Source organism: Pan troglodytes, chromosome 16 (genome assembly GCF_028858775.2).
Source record: "Pan troglodytes isolate AG18354 chromosome 16, NHGRI_mPanTro3-v2.0_pri, whole genome shotgun sequence".
NCBI classification, from domain to species: domain Eukaryota; kingdom Metazoa; phylum Chordata; class Mammalia; order Primates; family Hominidae; genus Pan; species Pan troglodytes.
The window spans coordinates 75,777,412-75,804,803 of NC_072414.2; the positions used below are offsets into that span (position 1 = coordinate 75,777,412).

General features: G+C 41.6%; 1 protein-coding gene across 1 annotated transcript; it reads right to left on the reverse strand.

The window, feature by feature from the left end:
• WHAMM (WASP homolog associated with actin, golgi membranes and microtubules) lies at positions 1-26,449 on the reverse strand. Its single transcript, XM_510552.8, has 10 exons — positions 24,353-26,449; positions 21,408-21,581; positions 17,863-18,013; positions 16,615-16,784; positions 15,217-15,382; positions 11,431-11,618; positions 8,187-8,273; positions 7,837-7,932; positions 3,586-4,078; positions 1-1,435 (listed from the first exon to the last, which is right to left on the reverse strand). Exons 1-10 carry the CDS (start codon positions 24,959-24,961, stop codon positions 1,128-1,130), a joined length of 2,442 nt encoding a protein of 813 aa, XP_510552.4. The 5' UTR covers positions 24,962-26,449; the 3' UTR covers positions 1-1,127.
• Positions 26,450-27,392: the final 943 nt, after the last annotated feature.

Consider the following 27,392-nt stretch of genomic DNA (forward strand, 5'->3'; position numbering starts at 1 on the left):
TCCTGAATATAAGCAATTTATTCTGATTACTGATAAAATAACATTCACATTCAAGCCTACAAATCTGAGAAATCATTATTCCATATGCACAGAAGGCCACAGTCAGTAGTCTAATAGTGCTGCTTACCAGTGTAGTGTAAACTTCTTTCAGAATCAGGGAACAATTCTAGATCAGCCATGGTGAGAAATAAGTGCTCTTCTCTTAGGCCAGCGACACTTCCGATGGGTCTTGACATCCCACCTATGGGCTGGTGTGTGAAACTCTCATCTCTACGTCCCTCCCCAGTTTTAAGAGTCACCGTGTCACATAAAAGCTCCAGCATCGGCCAGGCACAGTGGCTCATGCCTATAATCCCAACACTTTGGGTGGCCAAGGCAGGTGGATCACGAGGTCAGGAGTTCAAGACCAGCCTGGCCAACATAGCGAAACCCTGTCTCTACTTAAATATACAAAAATTAGCTGGGCGTGGTGGTGCATGCCTGTAATCCCAGCTACTCGGGAGGCTGAGGCAGAGAATTGCTTGAACCTGGGAGGTGGAGGTTGCAATAAGCCAAGATCACGCCACTGCGCTCTAGCCTGGATGACAGAGTGAGATTCTGTCTCAAAAGAAAGAAAAAAAAAGGCCGGGCGTGGTGGCTCACACCTGTAATCCCAGCACTTTGGGAGTCTGAGGCAGGCGGATCACGAGGTCAGAAGACCGAGACCATCCTGGCTAACACGGTGAAACCTCGTCTCTACTAAAAAATACAAAAAATTAGTTGGGCATGGTGGTGGCGCCTGTAGTCCCAGCTACTCGGGAGGCTGAGGCAGGAGAATGGCATGAACCCAGGAGGCGGAGCTTGCAGTGAGCCAAGATCGCACCACTGCACCCCAGCCTGGGAAGCGGAGCTTGCGGTGAGCCGAAATCGCGCCACTGCATCCCAGCCTGGGCGACAGAGTGAGACTCCATCTCAAAAAAGAAAAAAAAAAAAAAAAATGCTGCAGCAGCCCACACAAGGCCCTGCTGATCTTCCGGGGTGTTATGTGGCCCATCTATCAGCACCCTGTTAGTATGCTTTTCAATAGGTCTAAGACTCACCCACTTTATTCAAGCCTACTGTGGCAGGTGCTTTTGTCAAACTTGAGCCTAACCGTCCCACTGGCCAGGGTCCTGCTCATCACTGTCCTCCTCAGAGTCAGCAGACACCCTCTTGATTCTCTGGAGCGCAGCCTTGATGCTCCTCTCAAGGTCACTGGTGCGTCTGTTGCTGGTTGGTTTGCTGCTGGGGTTTGGGCCAAGATCAGGGTGAACTTTCTTCAGTTTGACCCCTTGCCTTATGGCAGCCAGAATGTGCTCATTGATTGAGGCGTGGGGAGGGCGCACCGCCGGCACTTCCACCTTCCGGAGAGGAGCTCTGCCATGCCTTAAGGAGGCCAACACTTCATCCATAGATCCTGAAATTGAATAAGCAGAGCTAGTACTATCAATAAAACACTTTCCCTTCCCAGGACATTACTGCTATGAAATTGTGAAATCTCATATCAGTTAACACCATGATTTAAACAAATAATCACTTCATTAAGCAAATGCCTTGATTACGTGCTAACGATAAGCTCCCTGGTTGAATCCAGGACAGCTGAATAGCTCATGTTTTAGCTTAACCACTTCCTTTCTGCTAACTTCTTCAAATCCATAGCAACTGACAGGAACAGGCATGCACTTTTGTTAGAATGACTGTTTTACAAGACAAATGTGATCTGTCCCTCCCATCCTGAAGAGTGTTACGGAGGCCTGGGGTGGAATAGTCTCACCCACTGTGCGTGACCTGGATACCTCTGAAGCTGTATCTCCTTCATTACCCTGTCCAGCTAAAAGAAATCTTTTAAAAAAAAATTTATCCTGCTCAATTTAACTTCAGTCTTGGATATTAGTCAGTGATGACTCATTCTATGACAATGAAGTGAGTAGGTTTCTACACATGAAAAGGCTTAAAATAAAACTTTAACCGGCAACTCAATGAACCGCCACCAGAGGGGTGGTGCTGGCACATTTTTCTGTATATAATGTGTTTAATTCCACCTACATTACCCTGAGGTGGCTTACATACTTTATTTTTGAGGATGTGAAATGCTGTCAAAACACAATTAGATCAGAGCTTCAAGGCATTGGTGAGGAGAAGCTATTTTTCACTCTGGCACCTGGAGACCCCTGAGAGGGTAAAAATCTTTTATCGCCTGCTGGAGACAGGCCTGACTGTGGCCACTAATTTAGAGATCTTCCAGGTAAGGCTTCAAGATTAATAATCAATTCTAGCTCAGGATTGAAAGGCCATGCTGTGGCTAACAAAAGGCTATTTTGCTTTGGATTTAAACTTATACCTTCTTATTACAATTTCTTTCTGGGGGTAATGAGACAGGTTTCACAATCAAGGGCATTCTCTGGTGCAAATTCACAATTTCTTATTCTTTCCTGTGAATTAGCAGCATTTGTGAGTTGAACAGAACTTCCCAAAACCATGTGCATTAAATCTGGGCTGGGAATGTGGCACCCCACAAAGATCTGCCCACTTCCAAAGTCCGATCTAGACATAGCCACGCGAACTCTTTACTTTTCATTCACAGGGCAGTTGTTGCAAACCCCATGGAAACAGGCCATTGGGTCTCCACCTAATATTTGAACATTTTCATTTGTACCTGGTTCTAGGTACAGTGAAGCTCTGAACTCAGAATAGCCAGATTGCTCAATTAACCAGAATCACAGTTGGGAACTGCTATATCATTCATAACACTTATTACAGTAACCTTGCACAGTTTAGGTGGAGGTGCTTAAGCATACTTTTAAAAACAAATTTACATAAATTTTGCTAGGATTTATCTAAAGTGCACACACATACCCCCCAAAGCAGTAGGCTCCAAGTCTAGGCAGATTTAGGCCATTCTCCTCAGCACTTAATGTCTAAAGTCAAAATTCAAATTCTGAGTGAGAACTATAGCCCTATTAAAGAAACTGTCAGGAGTATTCAGTGTACTGCACTTGCCAAGACAAGTGGCCCACTTTTTCTTTCTGTCCCATTGCACTTTAGAAAGATTTCCAATAGTAAGGGTCCTCAGTGTGCTAGTCAGTCTGCAAGAACAGCCTTCTACATTCTGGCTAGTATGCCTCTACAGTAATTTCCAACCAGTATTCTGCTTAAAATACAACAACTGGATTCTATAAAGGACTCAGAGATGCAAGAGTAAGCATAATTTAAAACAGTATTGAAAAGTATTCCAATGGCAGAAATCAAATACATACTGAAGTCTTAAGAAACTTCAAATAGATTGATACTTTTAACAACCTCAGAAATCCCAAGTCATGCGATCATTAAATGTATAGAGATGGTTTCTTCAAACTGAATTAACATTTATGAAACCAGATTTAGGCTATACTATACTAACTTTCCAATAAAAGAATAATGATACTCAAGGCAGCAAATACTGGAATATTTTAAGGCTATAGAGAATTATAAAAATGATTTCCATTTGAAGATGATGGCTTCTGAAGCTAGAATGCTTCAACAGCTTAACAACTCATGGGGAGCAGGGACAGAATTCCAGTGGATTACCTGGACATGAAAAACTTTCCAAGGAGTCACGTGGTCGCTCAGCAGGTGATTCGCACACTAGAGGACGTGGCTGGTCATCTTTCACTGGAGCCCGGAAGCCTAAGTTCTGATGAGTTGCAGCTTGAGAGGATGAGGACAGAGCACGGAGAGGAGGGGGTGGGGGTGGGGGTGGGGGCGGCGGTGGCGGCGGTGGTGGTGGTGGTGGAGGAGGAGGTGGTGGCAGTGACAATTCCTCACTGGATTTGGAATGTGTTTGATCACCAACTGGAACAAAAACCTGGACAGGGATATTTCCATGACAGTTTTGACACTTGGGGCTTTTCACATTACCAGCTTCCGATAGGGGAACACCTCTAGTTTTCCTAGAGGACGGGTGAATTACTGACACCGCGTGGGAAGCTGGCAAGCACATCTGCTGGGAAAGATCACTTGGCAGGTTTGGAGCCACAGGTTCTGAGCCAGAGGTGTTTCGGACAGATTGAGCTAGGCGTTTCTGAAAATGAAAAACCATGGTGAGCAATCTGCCACAAGTGCAAACCATCAAAATGCTGAAACTTTCTAGAAATCTATAAACACATCCGTTTCTATGCATGGATGGTCTAATTCACAAAGTGACTCCTTGTTTGTACAGCCATCCTTGCTACCGAACCCATTTTTCATGGATTAAAAAAAAGATAAGCATTTATATCCTTTGATCAAGTATTACCTTCTCTGTAATAAAATGAAGATATGAAAGCATACATATAGAGGAAAATAGTCATCAACTTTTAGTATGGAAAATTAGAAATGCTAAAATACGAATAATAAGATATTTGTTGAAAAAATTATGACAAATCTATTCAAAATATTAAGTAGCCGGCGACAGAGCAAGACTCCGTCTCCAAAAAAAAAAAAAAAAAGCCATAAAAAGTGATAAATAGTACAACGCCTGAAACATCAGGAAAAAATCAGATGATAGTGTTCAATGAAAACCAGATATAAAATAATATGTATTATGATTAAAAATGAGAAAAGTTCTATGAAAAATGCCAGCACAGTCGACATCCAAGTGGCAGCTATAACAGAGCCTGTGGATATTTCTTTTCTCTTACTTTTAGGCTTAAGAGTTAATTTCATAATTTAAAAAATGTAAATTGAAAAAGTTCTGGTCTTTCAGGTATTCATTTGATATAGAAAAACCTAGCCCTACAAAGAGCTAATCTTGAGAGGAAGTCCCTAAAGAAGGCACTGATTAGCCAATAAAACATAAAATGTAATACTATGAACTCATTAAAATGAACTAGCTCTATACATATTAACATGAATATATCTCAAAAACCTAAGTTAAAGAAACTGGCAAAGGATGAGTTCAATATGATCCTATCAATGCAAACCTAAACACACACACACACCCCATGCAATCCATGATAAACTCAAGGACACACACACACACACCCCATGCAATCCATGATAAACTCAAGGAGTATTTCTATTTCCCTCACTTTCTGCTCCTTTCAGGACAAATAGCAATGTCATGGCGACAAGCCCCCAAACCTCCCTGATGCAGACACAGCCATGCAGCTGCCGTCCTGCAGCCTTCTGTCAGAGACCATGCCAGCAGAATTAGAATCCCAGAAACTGGGCCAGAGGGCTAAACTCCAGTGGTCATCCAACTGATCTCCATCCAACTCATCAGGTCATCCCTGATGCTGGGGTTCCCTGAACCACCCAAGGATGCCCTCTGTGGCATCCCGGCTGCAGCATGTCACTGTGACTCTGGACTGTTAAGTTCTGCCTTTGTTTTTTTTGTAGAGACGGGGTCTCGCTTTGTTGCCCAGGCTGGTCTCAAACTCCTGGGTTCAAGCAATCCACCTGCCTCACCTTCCTGAAGTGCTGGGATTACAGGCGTGAGCCATGGCGCCTGGCCGAGTTCTGCCTTATATTGCACAGACAGTCTGTCCACCCATGATAAATTAAATCCTTTACCTTGTACAGCCCTTCAGATATTCAAAAAACTTTCTTGATCGCAATAGATATCATGCATCACATGATTTTATTTCTAGTTTTCTCCCTCTCCTACTTCCTCCCTTCCAAATGTGCTCAAATTGGCTATGTCCCCTTCAAGGGTGGCACTTCTTGGTAAACACAGAACTCCCTTATTCTACACAGGATGCCGCTGTCCATACATCCCAAAAGCCCATGAGCTTTCGTCACACAGGTGGCTCATTAAACTGAAGGAAACTGAATTCTTAAATTCTTTTACCCAAAATTTAAGCCACACAGACTTTCCTATCACCCCATGCAAGTGCATACCTCCATATGGGCTTTTTTGGACTAGAAAACCAGTAATTTATCCCAATTTGGGATGAACTTGTTAGCGTTTAACTAATTGTTCCAGTTTCGCTGGGAGCTTAGGAGGCCTGATTCTGTCATTTTAAATCTGCCTACCCCTCCCATTTTCATATCACCCACACATGAAAAAGTAATCTTCTGTATTGCCAAACAATTCCTTGATCTGAGTGAGGGCTGAGGAGATGGGCTGGTTGCCCTTGGATCCCTTCCTCCACACTGACTCCATTCTGTTCATCGAAACTCTCTTGGTGATGGCGACCAGCCAGTTCCTCTCTACCTCACTGGCTCTGCGTTCATCTGGTATTCATGCAGCTCCTTCAATTCATGCTTCCTGCTGCAGTTCACACCCAGGCCCCGATCCAGGGCAATCACATCAGAATTTCTATGGGTGGGGCTGGGCCTTAGTACTTAGAAGAAGCTCTCCAGGGGATGTGGATGTGTTGCCCAGGCTGAGAAGCCCTGTGTGGCTCTGGAGTAAGACCTGGCTTCAATTCCTGCTGTTTAACCTTGAACTAAGTTGTGTAACCAACCATTCTGAACCTTGGTTACTCATTTGTAAAGTGGTGATGAAACTATCCCACAAGGCTGTTTCAAGAACTAAGTGAGAGTGAATGTGAAGTGCCTAGCATGGTGCCTGGTATACAGAAGGCATCTGATACCTATTCCAGAATCTTTTCTGGGATAAAGTGGGTTGTTTTTGGGGGCTACAATAAACTTGGGTCTTTGTGAAGGGGCTGGGGAATGAAAGCAGGTCTATGTTTTACAGTCAGTAAATTCAATGATATTCTTAAATAAGCCCCTATTTACTTTTTTTTTTTGAGGCAGAAGAGTCTCACTCTGTTGTTCAGGCTGGAGTGCAGTGGCGCAAGTTCAGCTCACTGCAACCTCTGCCTCCCAGGCTCAAGTGATTCTTGTGCCTTAGCCTCCCAAGTAGCTGGGACTACAGGCATGCACCACCATGCCCGGCTAATTTTTGTATTTTTAGTAGAGACAGGGTTTCACCATGTTGCCCAGCCTGGTCTCAAACTCATGACCTCAAGGAATCCGCCCGCCTCAGCCTCCCAAAGTGCTGGGATTACAGGCGTAAGCCACCGTGCCTGACTCCCTATTTACATTGTTTTAAAAAACCTATTTACCTTTAGATGAATGTTTGAGGTGATGGATATGCTAATTACCCTGATTTGATCATTACACATTATATACCTGTATCAAAATATCACACTATACCTCATAAATATGTACAATGATTATGTGTCAATTAAAAATAAAAGCAAAAAATTATTTTTTGAATTTTCATAGCAGCTTTTTTTAAAGGAATTTATCTCTAATAATAAAGTCAACAAATAGAAAAAAATTAGACTCAGGATCTTTTTGTGGAGGAAATACAAATGTAGGCCTAGAACAGAGGACATAAAAAAATAACATTATCCTCGTAAGTATATACTTCAAAAAAAGAAAAAAGAAAGTTGTAGATATCAAACAAAAACCCACTAAATTTTACTTTTAACAGGGCACTTTCACTACACTTATATCACAATGCTGCCTGGATAACATTTTAAAGAATTGTTTATTACAAATGAGGGGAAATGCCAGCTAAAGTCAAGGGAGTTGAACAGTTTTCAGTTTTCCCTGCCAATCTAAACCACCAGTGCCAGTTAGGACTACTCAGTGAGGAGTGCAGAGCAGGAACCCAAGCGTGTTGTGATGTCAAAAACAGCAGTTATTTTGTATCATGGGTTTTGAATCACTGATATTCTATTTTTGTTGTTTTTTTATTGATATACCAGAAATAATGGTATTTTTTAAATGTTTCACGTTCTGAATGACCTGTTCTTAATACTTCATACTTTCATCTTTTTTAGGGTGGTCTTCAGTTATTTCCCCAGAAGTGTAGATGAGGTGATTGTTTATAGAACTTACATCTTTAAATGATCTCAATCGTTGGAGTGTTTTTTGACGTTCTTGGTTGATCCATTCTTTTTTCTTTTGCTCCTCTTCTTTTATCTTGTCTCTTTTCTATATTTAAACAAATGTATATTTGTAAATTGCTCAACATTACAAAAAATGTCTTGGCATACAATAAAAATGTCTCAGCAAAGAAAGAGGCTGTACCCCAACATTACCACCCCAAGGCTGCGCCCAGGCTGCAGACCTGGAGGCTAATGGCTGACAGCTGCAGGTCCAGGGCAGCGCAACTCCAGTTTCCACAAGTCTAGGCCTGCATGTCACGCTACACAAACATAGAACATTTTCCTTCAGAGGAGACTCACCATCTGAATACTGTGATGCTGACGAGAGTATCTTATGCTTTCTTCAGCCTGTTGCAATCTGAGCCGATGATTTTCTTTGCACTGATCCTGGTGGAATAATACAAATCACCTACATGGTTTTTAATATTACCCTGGTATAGCATAAAAGATTAAAAGAAAAAAGCACTGCATTTGGGCTATAGTGTAAGGCATTCATTAATATTAGTTCTGGAGCGGCCCAATGGTACTGTCTCCTCCGCAGTCTATGATGAGGGTTGCCTGGCTACTTATGGAAATAATTTGTTCCCAGCAGAGTGCTTTAAGAGATGAAAAACAATCCGCCAACCATGAGAGGACACATAGGCAGTCGCCATTCTTAAATGGGATGTGTCCCAACAATGTTTTAATGTGACTGTTTAAACACATTTCCCCATAACATTATTAATACTCATCACATTTCCGAGCATACCTACAAAAGCAGAGCAACCTACAAATACCTGAAAAATTAGAACTGTTTCACCTGTGCTTAACCACGCACTATATCAATATATAATATGCAATATGCACATAAAATCCTTCATCTATGTAAAAAATAATACAGTAATACAGATAATACTAACATTTATTGAGTAGGTTTCAGCCTCAAAGCCAAGTACTTTTCATGCCTTATGATACTTTATCCTCACATGAAATTTGTATTATTGCCACTATCATCTTTTTTTTTTTTTTTTTTTTTTTTTTTTTTTTTTTTTGAGACTGAGTTTCGCTCTTGTTGCCCAGGCTGGAGTGCAGTGGCGTGATCTCGGCTCACTGCAACCTCCACCTCCCGGGTTCAAGCTATTCCCCTGCCTCAGCCTCCCGAGTAGCTGGGATTACGGGTGCCGCACCGGCCTATCATCCTCTTTTAACAGATGAGAAAACTGTGGGCTCGAAAGAGATTTAAGTAATTTGCCTAAGGTCACATGGCTACCTAAGAGGCCAAGCTGTGATTTGAACCCAAGTTGATAGCTCACCTCAACTACCATTCTATTAACTGAGTGCCTTCCAAATTCCAACATTTCCAGAATCAGTGGAAAGAGCTCCTCTAAGTGGGGTAGGGGGAGTGATTATATCTTGAGAGTGAAGGTTAATGCTCCAAGTCTGGATAAGAGAAGGCATAGGAGCATTTTATATATATATATAAAAAACACTGCCAAGGAGGTGGAGGCATCTGTTCATCCACAGCACCATGGGAGTGCCAAAGGAGAGTCCTCCTGGGGCTCATGGGTTTTCTGAAATGTGGAGCAAAGGGCAAATGCCTGTATATCTTCAAATCCTCTGAATAACAGTTCCTAAATCCAGAAGTACAATTCTTAAACACAAACATGCAAAGAATATACTCTTCTAACAAAGTTTTTTATTTTTATTTTTTTATTAGAGACAGGGTCTTGTTCTGTCACCCCAGCTGAAGTGCAGTGGTACAATCATAGCTCACTGAAGCCTCAACCTCCTGGCTTCAAGCGATCCTCCTGCCTCAGCCTCTTGAGTAGCTGGGACTATAGGTGCGCACCATAGAGATGAGGTCTCACTGTGTTGTCCCTGGTCTTGAACTTCTGGCCTTAAGTGATTCTCCCACCTCAGCCTCCCAAAGTGCTGGGATTACAGGCATAAGCCATGGCACCTAGCCAAGTTTTTCTTAAGTATTTGTATTTACATGGAAGAGTAATGAACATTTTTATAAGCTACAAAAGTCACAATTTTCATGTTTTCTTAATTCTAATAAGAAAAGTATAGTAGGCTGGGCACAGTGGCTCACGCCTCTAATCCCAGAACTTTGGGAGGCTGAGGCAGGTGGATTGCTTGAGGTCAGGAATTCAAGACCAGTCTGACCAACATGGTGAAACCCCGTCTCTACTAAAAATACAAAAATTAGCCAGGTGTGGCCAGGCGCTGTGACTCATGCCCGTAATCCCAGCACTTTGGGAGGCCGAGGCGGGTGGATCACCTGAGGTCAGGAGTTCAAGACCAGCCTGGCCAACATGGTGAAACCCCGTCTCTACTAAAAATACAAAAATTAGCCAGGGGTGGTGGCACATGCCTGTAATCCCAGCTACTCAGGGGGCTGAGGCAGGCTTGAATCCTGGAGACGGAGGTTGCAGTGAGCCGAGATCGTGCCACTGCACTCCAGCCTGGCGACAGAGTGAGACTCCCATCTCAAAAAATATATATATGTATATATTAGCCGGGTGTGGTGGCAGGCGCCTGTAATCCCAGCTACACGGGAGGCTGAGGCAGAAGACTCGCTTGAACCTGGGAGGTGGAGGTTGCAGTGAGCTGAGATTGCGCCACTGCACTCCAGACTGGGAGACAGAGCGAGACTCTGTTTCAAAAAAAAAAAAAAACAAAAAAAAGGAGAAAAGTATAGTAAATATGAGTAAATACATATAAAAGTCTGTATAAAAATGATATATAGCAGCTTCCTTTTCTGTCAGAGAAAATTAAATTTCTTAGTGTTATCTTTTTATGTATTCATGGATTTTTAAAAATTAAGAAAAAAAATCACCAAATATAATGTCTGAGGTGAGCTGAATATTGTTATCTGTAATTCTTTTGTGTACTCAATAATTTACAGTAAAATATATTTAGAATTGTTATAGTTGGCTATTAGAAATAGAGTTTCTACCTATTGTGGTTTTTAAAGTACTGTGGTCCAGGGGCGGTGGCTCACACCTGTAATCCCAGCACTTTGGGAGGCCAAGGTGGGCGGATCACTTGAGGTCAGGAGTTCAAGACCAGCCTAGCCAACATGGCGAAACCCCATCTCTACAAAATATACAAAAAGTAGCTGGGCGTGCTGGTGCGTGCCTGTAAACCCAGCTACTTGGCAGGCTAAGGCATGAGGATCGCTTGAACCTAGGAGGCAGAAGTTGCAGTGAGCCAACATCATGCCTCTGCACTCTAGCCTGGGTGACAGAGCAAGACTCTGTCTCAAAAAAATAAAAATAAAGTGCCTGTATGCCTGTGTATGCAATGGGCATTCAACAAATAGTTGTTGAATGAATAAATTAAAACCTTGAGATTTGCTAAATGCTTAAATCCCAAAAGAAAAAAAATATTTTTGAGAAAAATATTTAAAAGCATTTTAACTATAGCCATGGATAAGTACATAAGCACACAAAATGTAATCACTGTGTTGGTAAAAACCTTATTTCAATACCTTTATCCTTCATACAAGAATAAATCTCTGAAAGAGAAAAGAAAAGAAAGCCGCTCTGAGCGTACCTACCTTTCTACTCCGGAGAGAGGCTCTTTTGGCACAGATCCTGCCCCGTTTAGACTCCAGCTGCTGGCACTGCCTTCTGAGTTCTTTCACTTCCAAATTCTTATCATCCTGCAGCCCCACCACACAGTCAATGACTTTAAGTTCCTCTGGATTTTCACATGGATCGTAATAGACAACTTCATCTTGTTTTTCTAAAAATGTATTAATGATTGTTTAAAACATATTTTATTATTTTAAAAAATGCATTGAATTTTTTTAAATGTAAGGAAAATAAAGATCACTTGTAATCCCACCACTGAGAAGCACTATTAACATATATGAAAAATATGTGTATATGTAATATACATGCACACATGTGTATATACATGACTATATACATGTATGTAAGTAGCATGTGTATATACATGTAGTGTATGCATGTATATATACGTGTATATACAGACATGTATATATATACACACACACACACATACACATACTACTTACATAGCTACACATATCAATGGAGTTCTAAAAGAACATTTTCCATGGGATGGAAATACATTTTTAGGCCAGGCGCAGGGGCTCACGCCTGTAATCCCAGCACTTTGGGAGGCCAAGGCAGGCGGAACACCTGAGGTCAGGAGTTCAAGACCAGCCTGGCCAACATGGCAAAACCCCGTCTCTACTAAAAATACAAAAATTAGTTAGGCACAGTGGCGCATGCCTATAATCCAAGCTACCTGGCAGGCTGAGGCAGGAGAACAGCATGAACCTGGGAGGCAGAGGTTGCAGTGAGCCAAGATCGTGCCACTGCACTCCAGCCTGGGCAACAGAGCAAGACTCCATCTCCAAAAATAAAAAAAAATTTAAAAAGATAAATTTTAATGGCAGCATAGTATTCTCTAATTTAAGCAGTCCATGTTGTTAGGCTGTTCCAATGTTCCACTATTATTCATTTCACTGTGATGAACATCCCTGTATAAATCTTTGTGTACACTTTTTATCACTTCCTTAGCAGATAAATATTTAAGGATCTTGATACCCACTGACAAATTGCCCTCCAGAAAGGCGACTTATATTCTACCAGCAATATATTATTAAGATGTCTTAGTCATATATAATCTTGATTACATATTGATTTTTTTTAAAGCCATGCTTACTGTAACAAATTCAAACCCTCCAGGAGTACATAAAACAGTGAAATTGTCTTGCTCCTTCCCCAAACCTTCTGAGTCATTCTCAGAGGAAAAACATTATGAACAATCTGGCATGCATCCTTCCAGATTAACTTCTTTTTTTAATGTAATTTTTTTCCTAAATATGTAAAATGCTTATAACCTGAAACTACTGCAAAAAATTCTGAATACTCAGGATTAAACTAAAAGTTCAGGATCTATGTGAAGAAATTTATTAAACTTGGAGGAACTTTAGGAAAAAAGATTTAAATAAATGGAGAGAGACATACCATGTTCTTGGGTAGGAAGATTCAAAATTGCAAAGACCACTATTCTCCCCAAAGTAATCTCTAATTTTAAGCAAAATCACAATCAAAATTCCAACGAGTTTTTGTTTTGAACTTGATTCTAAATTTCATCTGGAAGAATAAAGGAGTGAAAATAGTCAGAAAACTTGTGGAGAAGTAATGGGGGAGGTACTTGCCTTACCAGACCCTAAAATGTGCTTCCAAGGTACAGTCATGGGAACGGTATGGAGCCAGCAGCAGAAGCCACTCACAAACCAATGGAGGAGAACAACACAGAAACAGACCAAAGTCAATCTAATGTTTAACTTGAGAAATGTTAAACATTTAGGGAAAATGTTTTTAAAATCAGTGATTGGGACTGCTTAACAATTTGAGGGAAAGGTTCAATTCCTACGACAATCAAAATAAATTCCACCTGGACTAAAGAATTAAATGTTTTAAAAAGCAACATCATAAACATACGAAAAGAAAACATAAGCATATATTGACATAATTTTGGGATTGGAGAATATTGCCAGACATAATACTAAAAGCAGAAGCCATGGGGAAAAAAATTGATAAACGTGACTTCATAAAAATTAAATATTTCTGAAAGGCAAGAAAACGCAAATGACAAGGAGAGATTATTTGCAACATATGACAGACAATAGAGGATATTATTTTTAATGTGGAAAGGAAATATTCCAAAGAAAAATGGACAAAGACTATGAATAGGCATTTCATAAAATAAGTACAAATGGCTCGTAAACATACAAAATTTTGTTCAATATTCACTCATAATTAAATAAATGAAAATTGGAAGACTGCCATTTTCTCTGTCAAGTAAGCAAAAATGCAAAAGAATGGCATGAGTCTGGGAAACATACACACTCATATTCTGCTGATGGGAGCATCTTTTTTCTTTTTTTTTTTTGAGACAGAGTCTTACACTCTGTCGCCCAGGCTGGAGTGCAGTGGCACCATCTCGGCTCACTGCAATCTCCACCTCCCAGGTTCAAGCGATTCTCCTGCCTTAGCCTCACAGGTAGCTGGGATTACAGGCGCCTACCATCATGCCCAGCTAATTTTTGTATTTTTAGTAGAGACAGGGTTTCAACATGTCGGCCAAGCTGGTCTTGAACTCCTGACCTCAAGTGATCTGCCCCACTCAGCCTCCCAAAGTGCTGAAATTACAGGTGTGAGCCACCACACCCAGCCTGGGAGCATCATTTTAAATGTACAACCTATCTAGAGGGTCATTATGTAGCATGAAATTTAGAAATCAGAAAATAATACGGAGGTGAGGAAAAATGTATCTCAGATGATTATTGTACTGTTATGTATCAAAATGTAAAATATACATTGCCCTTGACCCAATAATTCCATCCTTAGAAATTTATTCCAAGGAAATAATCTGTCCTATACTCAAAGACATGTGTAAAGTTCACTACACTACTGTTCAAAACACCTGAAATTTGGAAATCATGGTATATCCGTATAATGGAATACTATGCAGCCATTAAAATTTTGATACTTTTATTATTCACTGAAATAGAAAGACAGTTATGTATTAAATGAAAAAGAGACTATTATGCATTATATGCCTATGTCAAAATATCTCATGTAACCCATAAAAATATATATCTACTATGCACCCATAAAAATTAAAAATTGTTTAAAAAGATGTTACTGAACTGGTTATATAGTTTTGGTTAAAATTTTATATTTTTATATATCAGCATATTTTAAAATCTACGAAGTTATACAGCAAATTGTTACCATGAAGTATCTTTTTTTTTTTTTTTCCTTTTCGAGATGGAGTCTCGCCCTGTTGTCCAGGCTAGAGTGGAGTGGCACGATCTTGGCTCACTGAAACTTCCGCCTCCCAGGTTCAAGCCATTCTCCTGCCTCAGCCTCCCAAGCAGCTGGGATTACAGGCACGTGCCACCACACTGGACTTTGTGTTTTTAGTAGAGACAGGGTTTAGTATTTTTGTATTTTTAGTAGAGATGGGGTTTCACCATGTTGGCCAGGCTGGTCTGGAACTCCTAATCTCAAGTGATCTGCCCGCCTCGGCCTCCCAAAGTGCTGGGATTATAGGCGTGAGCCACTGTGCCCAGCCAACCACTAAGCATCTCTAGATGATGGGATTGGGGTAATAATCATTTTTCTTTCTTTGTTTTGCTATGTGTTAACAATGCATGTATTATTTGAATAATAAACCACTGAAGGAAAACTTCAGGAAATTTTCAGATGTTATAATTTACAAAAAGTAATTGATAATATGGTCTGTATTTCCTTAAATTTATAATTTAAACATTGCAATCTATATACTTAAATTTTACCTTTTATAAGTCTTTTAAGAGAGTCCAACTGTGTAGTAAGCAGTATTTCTTCGTTTTTTAATATCTCAAATTTAACTTCATATAGTTCTAATTGAATTTCATAAAATTGTATTTCTAATTCGTCTATAACATTTGTATTTTTTTCTTGTTCTGGAAGATCTTCCATCTTATTTTCATAGAAAAAAGAAAAATAAGTTAAAATAAATTAGTATATTAAAAACAAACTTTAGAAGCATTCTAGCTATTTTCTATTCCTTGTTCAGTACTAAATATAACAAAGCAAATAGGAAAGAAACACTTTTTCATTTCATCTAGTGATGCAAATACTTTATCTCATCCTTGAAACAGAGGAAAACATTTAGGTTCTGAGAAACATAAATGGCAATGAGGTATTATTATGTACTGCATATTGGTGTCCCCCCCAAAATTCGTATGTTGACACTCTAACTCCCAGTGTGATGTTATTTGGAGGTGGGTCCTTTGGAAGTAATTAAGTTCAGATTATGTCAAAAGGATAGCACCCCCATCATGGGATTAGTGCCTTTATTAGAAGAGAAAGAGAGGGATTACTTTCTTTCTAAACATACACACAGAAGAAAGGCTATATGAGCACTCAGTTAAGAAGGCAGCTGTCTACCAGACAGGAAGAGGATCCTCACCGGACAGTGAATCTGCAGGCACCTTGATCTTGGACTTTCCAGCCTCCAGAACTGTGAGAAATACATGTCCGTTGTTTAAGCCACCCAATCTGTGATATTTAATCTTGTTATAGAAGCCTGAGCCAACTAAGACAGGTGTTTACAGTGTTTTCTGCTTTAAAGTCATAAGATTATAGGAAAAAATTTAAGTGACTATGCAGTGAAGTATCTCTTTGATTATTTTAAAGTTGTAGTGAAAACATTGCTGGGTTGATTTTCAAGTACAGTACCCATTTCAATACTGAGCTCGGTGTTACTATAAAGTGAATCCTACAATATGGTATCTTGAAACATCTTAACCAAAGGAAAACTTTATGTCTAACCTTCCACAGAAGATGGTGTTGGAATAAGCGAAGAAAAGAAGCTCTTTAACGATGCCTGGAAAGAAAAGTGCTATCTAAAAATAAAAGTGTGCTTTACCACATGGTCTCACTTATAAGTGGGAGCTAAGTAATGTGTATACACAGTGTGGAATAATACACACTGGAGACTCAGAAGAGTAAGAGGGTGGGAGGGGGGATGAGAAATATTTAATAGGTACAATTACATTATACAGGTGTTGATTACACTAAAAGCCCAAACTTCACCACTACACAATATATCCATGGAACAAAACTGCACTTGTATCCTTTATTTATACAAAATGTTTTAAAAATAAAAGTGTATTTTTAAAACAAAGTTATGTTTATCTTTGTCTTACCTTTCCCTGAATTTCAGCTCTTTTGTGATTTAAACACAACTCTTTCGCTCTCATGAGTTGCAGAGTCTCTCGAGCTAGCATTAGCTGAAGTTTTTCCAACCTGGGAATTGCTGTGGCCCAGGCAGCCTGACCAAATCTCTTCGCATCCTGTTCCATTTCTTTCTGCATTCCTGTTGGATTATAAAAATAAAATATAATTACACCTCATTAAAAAGGGAAACATTTATCATGAGCTAATCCTTTTTTTATTGCCTCCATACTACCTGCAGAATATCCTTTTTAAAAGAAATTTTATTAACTTTTTTATTATTATAAAAATAATACATGTTCATTGATATAAAATTTTAGGTATTCCATTTTTAAAAAGACAGTAAGTCATGATCTCACCTAGTTGAGGCAACTGCTTCTTATATTTTGGCACACTTGCTTCCATATTGTTTCTATGTCTAGCTAGACAGACAGGCTCATATGGATAGTTTGACCACAAAACCAGGATCATCATTCTGCTTTATATCTTGTTGATTCTGCACAATATATCAGAAACTCTTGCTACTTATAAAAAAAAAATCAAGAATCATGCTTAACAGCTACGTAGTTTTCTGTTTTATGAAGGTACCATAACTTAACAAACTGACAGACATTAAGTTGTTTCCTACTTGGTGTTTTTATCAACAATTATTTAAGACTAAAAAAAAGTCCTTCACCCAGCCCACAAGCCCCTGCATGGTCTGACCTCTGCCTGTCTGGCCAGCATTTTCCCTCATACCACACTGTCCTGCACTCTCTGCGATCCAGCCCCGCAGGTTTTCTTTAAGCTCCTAATTTGCCAACTTCCCTCAAGGCAGGGGACTTTTGGCAGTGCTATTCCTTCTGCCCGGAATACTCCTCACTTTTTATTTTCTCTCAACTTCCATTTACCCTTCAGATATTGGGGCAAGCGCCACTTCTCAGAGGGCTTCAGTGACCACCACCCTGATCAAGCCCAATTTCTCTCTCACAGACCCTCAGAGCCCATGTCTCTCTTCTTTGTGCCATTTATTGTCACTGCCATTTTCCATGTGCTTCAATGAATAGATAATTAAGATTTCTCTCCCTTCACCAGACTGTACAACGTCTCTTAACGCTTGACACTGAATTCTCAGCACCTAGAAAACATAGTACCTAGTGTGTAAGAGGGACTCAAATGGTATTTGAATAAAATGATAATCAATTACATGTATCTTCGTATAGCATTTTTTAAATTATCACCTGCTAATGCTTTTACTGTCTCCTTAAAATAATTCACTGTGATATCCTGAATAGAGACGACAGCTTCTTCAGCCCGTCTGGTCCATTCTTCAGCTTCTTTCTCCAGGGCAACTACCCTTCTAGGACCTAGGTCATCCTCATCCAAAGACTTCTACAGACAGAAGGGAAAATTGTCTTAGTAAGAGCTAATAGTTATGTAGAGCCATTAGGAAATTGAAAGGAAATTGGTCACATGGATTAATTTAACTACACTACTACTCAGTCAATTAAATTTTCATTCATTCAGCAGTCCCTTACTGCATATGAATAAGGCTCTAAGCTGAGCACCACCTGTAAGACAAAAGGACACTCTGGGGCATAAAGGGAAAAAAAAACCCACTTTCACTTCACATGCCTAGAATAACTTTTTCTAGAGAGGAATGTTGTCAACTTATGCTTCTATTAATAATAATACACAATTGTTTAAATGAGTGATCTGTGTTGTCAAGCACTCAGCATAGGGCCTGGAACACAGCACTTAAGTATTAGCTGTTGTTACTGTTTCTTTTAGGAATATGTAATATAATCACCTAAAATATAGTATCTGTATATTCATGCTTATAACATGTACTGGTATTGGACTGAATGTTTGGGTCCCCCCAAAATGCATATGTTGAAGCCTAAATCCCCAGTGTGATCATATTTGAAGATGGGGCCTTTGGGAGGTAATTAGGTCATGAGGGTGGAACCCTCAAGAATGGGATTAATGCCCTTATAAAAAGAAGAGGAGACACAGGATCTCTCTTTCTCTGCTCTTCACCATGCGAAGACACAGCAAGACAGTCATCTACAAATTAAGAAACTGGCCCTCACAAGACAATGGATCTGTGAGCACCTTGATCTCAGACTACCCAGCCTCCAGAACTGTGAAAAAAAAGTTTTGTTGTTTATAAGCCACTAATCTACGGTACTTTGTTATAACAGCCTGAACTAAGACGTGTACTGCTATGTCATCCAATATGCAATTTTTCTTCTACAAAGCCTAAGAAATATGTACAAGTTAGCCGACAAGGAATTACAATCAAAACCATAACGAGATACCACTTCACACCCACTAGGATGGCTGTAACCAAAGAGACACACAGTAACAAGTGCTGGTGATAATGTGGACAAACCAGAACTCTCATTTACTGCTTTTGGGAATATAAAATATGCACCCACTTTGGAAAACTGTCTGGCAGTCTTTCAAAAGGTTAAACATTGAGTAATCATAGGACCCAGCAATCCTACTCCTTAGTACATACACAAGAGCAATGAAAACATATGTCTACACAGAAACTTACACACAAACATTCACAGCAGAATTATTCATAATAGCCAAAAAGTGGAAACAACCCAAATGTCCATCAACTGATGAATAAAATGTAATATATCCATACAATGAATATTACTCAGCAATAAAAAGAAATGAAATCCTGATATTTGCTCCAACGTGGATTAGCCTTGAAAACATTGTGCTGAGTGAAAGGATCACATATTGAATAATGCTGTTGCTATGTCCAGAGTAGGGAAATCCACAGAGACAGAAAGTAGATTGGTGGTTGCCCAGCGTTGGGAGTGACTAAAGAGTACAGGGTTTCTTTTGGGGGTGAAAATGTCCTGAAATTACATAGTAATGATCACTGCACAACTTTGAATATACTAAAAATCACTGAATTGTACATTATATATATATATAAAATCTGTGAGTGATATCTTAAAACACCTTTTATGAAAAACAGGCCGGGTGCGGTGGCTCACGCCTGTAATCCCAGCACTCTGGGAGGCAGAGGCCGAGACAGGCGGATCACGAGGTCAGGAGATCAAGACCATGCTGGCTAACATGGTGAAACCCCATCTCTACTAAAAATACAAAAAAATTAGCCGGGCATGGTGGCGGGCACCTGTAGTCCCAGCTACTCGGGAGGCTTAGGCAGGAGAATAGCGTGAACCCAGGAGGCAGAGCTTGCAGTGAGCTGAGATTGCACCACTGCACTCCAGCCTGGGCGACAGAGCGAGACTCCGTCTCAAAAAAAAAAAAAAACAAAAAACAAAGGAAAAATATAGGCTGGGTGTGGTGGCCCATGTCTGTAATCCCAGCACTTTGGGAGCCCAAGGCGGGCAGATCACCTGAGGTCGGGAGTTCGAGACCAGCCTGACCAACATGAAGAAACCCCGTCTCTACTAAAAAAATACAAAATTAGCTGGGCGTGGTGGCACATGCCTGTAATCCCAGCTACTCGGGAGGCTGAGGCAAGAGAATTGCTTGAATCCAGGAGGCAGAGGTTGTGATGAGCTGAGACTGCGCCATTGCACTCCAGCCTAGGTAACAAGAGCAAAACTCTATCTCAAAAAAAAAGAAGAAAGGAAAAATGTATGCAAGAAGTAGACTTTCCAAATAATAGACTTTCAAAATAATGAACAGAACAACTTTATCCACAGGTTAGAGTGGCATGACTCTCATCTAAATGTGATACTATTTTTATAATACAATCATCTGGCAGGGGTCATGAGATTATATGTGGAAAGATGGCCCAGTGCAGGGGGCAGAAACCAAGAGACCTCTTAGGTGTCTTCTGATTCCTGTTGTTGAGACCCAAGGCAAGCTGTTTAACTCCTCTGGACTCTAGATTCATTTGTAACACTGGAATAAGCATGCCTTTTCTGAATGATGTCACAGGGTTGTCTGATGGCTCAATGAAGCAAGAGTGATAACAGCATTTACTAAAATTGAAGTTACTGAATTACAATCTAGAGTCCTGCTATTTAAATTTTCATCTTATTTTAAGAAATCTGCATAAGTCCTTAGAGGAAAACAAGCTGAAGCAAATAAACATCACATCAAAAACAATTCATCAGGCTGGGTGCAGTGGCTCATGCTTGTAATCCCAGCGCTTTGGGAGGCTGAGACGGGTAGCTCGCTTGAGGTCAGGAGTTCAAGACCAGCCTGGCCAACATGGTGAAACCCCGTCTCTACTAAAAATACAAAAAAAGTTAGCTGGGCGTGGTGGTACACACCTGTAATCCCAGCTACTCAGGATGCTGAGACAGAAGAGTCGCTTGAACCTGGAGGAGGTTGCAGTGAGCCAAGATCATGCCACTGCACTCCAGCCTGGCTGACAAAGGGAGACCCTGTCTCAAAAAAAAAAAAAAAATTCATCACCAGAAAAAAACATTTAACTCTTTCAAATCTGTAGCAATCTTAAACTATTAAGATGACCAACGTAAATGTCTTCATTTTCTATCAATTTTAAATATACACTCAATATTTACATATAAGGGTAAACTAGGCACATGTAATGCTGTGCTTTGGGAGTCCAAGGTGGACAGACTGCTTGAGCTCAGGAGTTCGAAACCAGCCTGAGCAACATGGCAAAACCTCATCTCTATCAATAAATAAGTAAATAAATAAACATAATGGTAAACCCAAACAAAGTACAAACAGAGATTGAACATTAAGTGTAAATAAATAAATAATTTATGACAAATAGTAAATCTGATAAAGTAAAAATTTTAAAAAAACATACCAAAATATCAAGCTTACATAAAGTTGCAACTTCTCGCATAGCCCTAAATGGCTGCAATAAGTACTGGAAGAACATGGTTGCCACGGTAACCAATTCCTGGTATGCTTCATCTTCCTCTTGGTAAACGTTCATTAATGCTACCATGGTGTTGGCTTTTCCGTGTCCTTGAATAACCTAGAAAGCAAATGTGAATAAAGCTCAAGTCAGGACAGTATATTTAATACATACCCAACAAACAAAACTAAACAAAAGAAACCTTCATGTTCTCAACTTTTAATACGTCAATTTTAAATACTGATTAAGTATGAAAATGTTATCATCCTCCATCAAAAATGCCCAATAAAACAAGAATGGTTAAGAAAAGTATGATATATCCATGGCAGAATATTATTACTGTAGTCATTCAGCACTGTGCTTCTGAAGATTGTTTAATAATATGGAGACTTTTGGCCAGGCATGGTGGCTCACACCTGTAATCCCAGCTGCTGGGGAGGCTGAGGCAGAGAATCGCTTGAACCTGGGAGGCAGTGGTTCCAGCCTGGGCAACAAGAACGAAACTCCATTTCAAAAAAAAAAAAGGAGACTTTTATAATATTAAATGGAGAGGCAGAGTGCAAAGTTTAATCTCAACTATGCGCTAAGTATGCAGTGAAAGGGACCCAAAAGAAGGTTTGAGGCTGTGGATATTTTTTCATTTCACTTTTCTGACTGTAAAGGTGTTGTGAGGCTGTATTCCTTTTTAAAGCTCGTAAGGGCCAGGCGTGGTGGCTCACGCCTGTAATCCCAGCACTTTGGGAGGCTGAGGCGGGCGGATCACGAGGTCAGGAGATCGAGACCATCCTGGCTAACACGGTGAAACCCTGTCTGTACTAAAAATACAAAAGATTAGCCGGGCGTGGTGGCGGGCGCCTGCAGTCCCAGCTACTGGAGAGGCTGAGGCAGGAGAATAGCATGAACCCGGGAGGCGGAGGTTGCAGTAAGCCAAGATGGCGCCACTGCACTCCAGCCTGGGCGACAGTGCCAAGACTCCATCTCGAAAAAAATGTTAAAAAAAGACCTCATAAAACATTACAGAGCTGTCTCCAAGTACTTCAGCATGTTGATTCTCTTAATGCCCCAGATTAATATTCCCATGAAGCCCTTAGCAGTCACCTCATTTACAGAGCCTCAACTGTGGTTCCAGTCTCTGCTGGTTACTGCTTCTGTTGCAGGGCAGAAAATAAACTGAACAGTGTATAATCTAGGTGGAATCACTTGGCAGGAAATTATTTTACTCCCAGAAGAAGAGAAATAAAATCAAATAATATAGATTTTTTTCAACCAATACATTCTTAAATTCTCCTATTTCCATCCTTCTGCTTAAGGATAAAGTGATCTACTTTCAGCTATAGTTTTTTATCCAGGTAATAATATTATGGGTTTTTTTTTTTAAGTGAAAGCCTCACTGAACAAAATTAAAACACACACGCAAAAGTAAACTTAAGGCAAGTGATACATTTCAGCCTTATTTCTTAAACTATTCAGAAAAATTCCAGAGTTAAAACATTCAGCTTCATTTTATATATCCTAGCAATACTAGCAATTGGTCTAATTCTAGAATCAATTGCTTTTCCATTCTAAATATTAAAATTATATATTTGAACACGTTTTGAATTTAAGCTTCCTCTCCCAACCCCTCATTTTTAAGTTCCAGATAAATATGTGAACTACACTAACGGGAACGGCTAGCTCAACAGTATGAACTACATTCATGCTATAGTACCCCAGAGTGAACTTAAATTTGGGAAAACTATAACTTTTCTGATAGTATTTACTACAGTAAAATACGTCATAAACATGTTCGATTTTAAGGAGAAACCACCTATCTCTGTGAGAAACCGAGTGTGTAAAAAACAAGTCTGATACAAAATGATATCATTTTTGAAACTCCCCTGTGGGTTCCTCATATCCTAAGGTGAAAACGATAAAGTTGAAGATCAAACGCTGACTGGCCTGAAACTCCCCTGTGGTTTCCTCATATTCTAAAGTGAAATCAACACGAGAAGTGGGTGTGTAGATATTTACACATAAAACCCACAGTACAAAAATGACCCCACTAACGAGCTCCTTTTATAAAACCATTTTAATTTGGAAAGCTTATTCTACATTTAGCTTAGGCTGAATTCTTCTCTTCACTTCCCCTTCCTCAGAAGAATGCACAGAAAAAAATCATTCAGGTTAATAACAGCAGTGAGCCGAGACTCCAGCCTGGCTCTCCTTAATAAACTGTGGGTGTGGATTTAGAAGGCATATTTTCTCCTAAACCCTTCTGTGAACTTGTACTTCCCCCTCCCCTTAGGTTCAGTAAGTTTACCACTCAAATAATTACTCTCTCTCAAACTACCTCTTTCAAGCTTAAAAGGGCACTAATGCGGTCATTCCAAACTGATGAATAAAGTTCACCTTCTGCCGGCTTTCCATTTGACCAAGTATTTATTACTTAAAACAAAACACCCGATCTCCTAAAAGCCATTTCTTCCTCTAAACCATTTTATCCCATTTGCGACGTCCCCTCATACACAGGAATTGCTTACATTTAGTCCGTGTTATTCTTTCCTACATGGATGGGTTGTTTTCAGTCTTGCTTGCAATATTTCTGGCATTTCCTGTTACAACATCCTGCTCTGCCAGCATCTTCAGGGCAAAGGTTGGGGGCCTAGCCCAGCTCCCAGCTGCAAGTACACTAGGCTCTAACTTCGCTTGGCCTCTCTGCAGACCCTCCCGCAGCTCCCGCCGGTTTCCCGCAGCGGTCCCGCGCAGGTGAGGGCACTCGGGAGCCCGCGGCCTTCTCCGCCCGCCGGCTCCTCCCCGTCAGCCGTCAGCCAGGGCTCTCGGCGCCGGGGGAGCCTCCCAGTGTCCCAGGCCGTGGAAGCGCGGACGAACGCCGGCGACCGGGCCTCGCTTACCTGGCGCAGCCGCGCGTCCGCCTCGACCCACCGCGCGCGCAAGGCCCGCTCCCGGAACTCGCGCGGGCTTTCGCAGTCGGCCGCGCCGCCCTCAGCCGGGAAGAGTGCGTCGCGCACTGTGGCGCCGCCGCAGCCGTCGGCCGCCGCGCCCAGATAGCGTTCCAGCTGCCCGCACAGCTCCTGCAGCGCCGCCTCGCCGGGACCCGCGCGCGTCGGCCACAGCAGCGCCCACAGCCCGAGCCCCAGACCCCAGGCCCCGCCGCCGCCCACGTCCAGCTCCGGCGGCAGCCGCGGGAAGCAGCGCTCCAGAGGCGGCCACAGCGCCGCCAACTGCCGGTGCGCGCCGCGGAGCCCCGCGGCCGAGAGCAGGCCGGCCCAGCTGGGCGGGGACACGGCGGCCTCGGGCTTGGGCTCGGGCTCGGGCCCCAACCGGGCCCCCTCGCGCAGCCGCCGCTGCTGCGCGGTACGGTCGTGACAAGTCACAGCGAACTTGCCCTCCGCGCCGTTCCAGGCCACCAGGAAGCGCAGCCGGTGCCTCTCGGGCTCGGCGAAGAGGCCCTCCCGGACCGGCACCCAGCCCTCCAGGCTGTCAGGCTGCTCGTCCTCCATGGCTGTCGGCAGCAGCGGCCCTAGGGCTCGGCGGGCGCGGGCCTGGCCTCCTCGCACCGCCTGTCACGGGACGGTCCGAGCCAAAGCATTTTTCGCTAGAATCGAAACCGCGTCAGTGCCCCAGCAGCACCCTGGGCCCCGGCACTTCTGATTGGCTGGCTGCCGGAGGTGGGGCTTACAAGAGGCATTCGGGGTTGGTTGGGTGATAGACGAGAGGGCCAGCGACAACCAATGAAAAGGTGAGAAGGTCTCCCTCAGGAGTCAATCATCTCGCAACCTGTTCAGGAGTCCGGGAAATACAACTCTTGCCTCACCTTTTCCACCCAATACATACGGACGTTGGAAAAATATCTGTTGAATCGGCGAGTTATTGTATTAGTCTCCCACACTAAACTATGAACTTGAGAACAGGGACCAAGCTGATTTTCTTTTCTATCATCAGGGCCCTATTGAGTACATGGTTCCCGCCCTTAAGAATGTCACAAATGCGCTGGGGAGATGAAACATAAACTCGATAGTCATTTATTGAGGGCCTCTAAGTGCCAAGTACTGGGCAAGAAGCCGCAAATTTATTTTTGTCAATTCAACAAACTTTTATTGAGTGTCGGCTGTGTGTCAGTATTGAGGGGGTGGAGTAAGAGGGGGAATTCAGGGCACTGCAGCTCCCAACCAGGGTGTTTAAATACAATCTGTGTTCTAACTCTTCACTTTAGAGTTAAGGAAACGGAGGCCCAGACAAACTTAAGATACACCGACACTCGGGCTTGACATGCCCACCTGGCTACGGAAGGCCTGTTTAAGGAGATATCAGGAAATCCAGTTTACGTGTCAGGGTGGAGCTAGATCTGTTCATGCAACAAGCACCAAGACGGCCCTAGTCTCTGCCTAGGAAATGTGCAGTGTCGACTGAGAAATACAGTCCATGTCAGCTCCCATCCTGGGAGTGCACTGAGACAGGTGGTGGGAATGGGAGGAGGAAAGGAGGGAGATGCCAGGAAGCTGGGATCAGGAGCCGTTTGCCAAAGCAAGGCCTGTGAGGTGTTGATTCGGGAACAAGTGAAAGTGTTTGTGAAGGTTTTGAGCTGGGAAAAGTTGGAATCAGATTTTGTACTTGCTGTTATCCCCAAGGGTAAACAATAAGCAAACGAAAAAATCAGGGCGAAGCTAAAGCTCTAGTTAGGGCATCTCTCTGCCTTGAAAATGACCTCAAGAAATCTAGGAACCTCTGTGGAATGCAACTTGAAGATGGAAAGGTGCCTTTGGCTGAAGGTCCCTCCCCTTTTATGCCTGCTGCCGGTGTGAGGGTTGGGGATTGGGCCCTGGGACTCAGTCACTCAGTCTTCTTGGAGAGATAAACTTTTAGCTGAAGTGATTGATTTTCCCCTATTTTAATATACTATTTTAACTAGTATGAGTTACTTATGATTTTTAACAGTCTGTTTTAAATATCTTTCTTGTATGTTCCTCACATTATATCTTTTTACTATCTGCTTTATACTGTGTTATTTCTGTTAGTTTTCTTATCTATTTGGTTTTTCAAGAGGAAACTGTCAATCTTTCTAATTATAAAATTGTCGTGGGTGGCTGGGTGCAGTGACTAACACCTGTAATCCCAGCACTTTTGGAGGCCGAGGTGGGCGGATCAGTTGAAGTCAGGAGTTCGAGACCAGCCTGGCCAAAATGGCCAAACCCCGCCTCTACTAAAAATACCAAAAAAAAAAAAAAAAAAAAAGAGAAAAAGAAAAGTTAGCCGGGCGTGGTGGTGCATGCCCTATAATCCCAACTACTCAGGAGGCTGAGGCATCAGAATTGCTTGAATCCAGGAGGCAGAGGTTACAGTGAGCCGAGATTGCACCACAGCATTCCAGCCTGGGCGAAACAGTGAGACTCTGCCTCAAAAAAAAAAAAAAAAGAAAAGAAAAAATAAAATTATCCTCTCTCTATATATTAATATATGTCTTAGTCCATTCAGGCTGCTATATCAGAATACCATTGAGTGGGTGGCTTGTAAACAACAAACATTTATTTCTCATGGTTCTGGAGGCTGGAAAGTCCAAGATTAAAGCACCAGCAGATTCAGTGTCTGGTAAGGAAGGGCTGCTTCTTGGTTCGTAGATACCTGTATTCTTACTGCATCTTCACATGGAAGAGCTCTCTGGGACCCCCAGTGTAATGGCACTAATTTTATTCATGAGGGCTTGCCTTCATGACCTAATCACCTCTCAAAGGCCACATTTCCAAATACCATCACATTGGGGATTTGGTTTCAACATGGGAATTTTAGGGGAATATAAACTGTCTATAGCATATGTATATATATGTATGATGGTTAATTTTAATGTGTCAACTTGATTGGGTCACCAGGTGTTTAGTCAGACATTATTCTGGGTGTGTGTGTGTGATGGTGTTTCTGGATGAGATTAACCTTTGA

What these genes read in the sequence shown, in the direction of transcription:
- WHAMM (XM_510552.8), bottom strand. Translation starts at nt 24,961, where the DNA reads ATGGAGGACGAGCAGCCTGACAGCCTGGAGGGCTGGGTGCCGGTCCGG. An exon ending in CGGACGCGCGGCTGCGCCAG is followed by an intron (nt 21,582 to 24,352) that starts GTAAGCGAGGCC and finishes TTTGCTTTCTAG; the next exon opens with GTTATTCAAGGACACGGAAA. An exon ending in GAGCTGAAATTCAGGGAAAG is followed by an intron (nt 15,383 to 16,614) that starts GTAAGACAAAGA and finishes TATGAAAATAAG; the next exon opens with ATGGAAGATCTTCCAGAACA.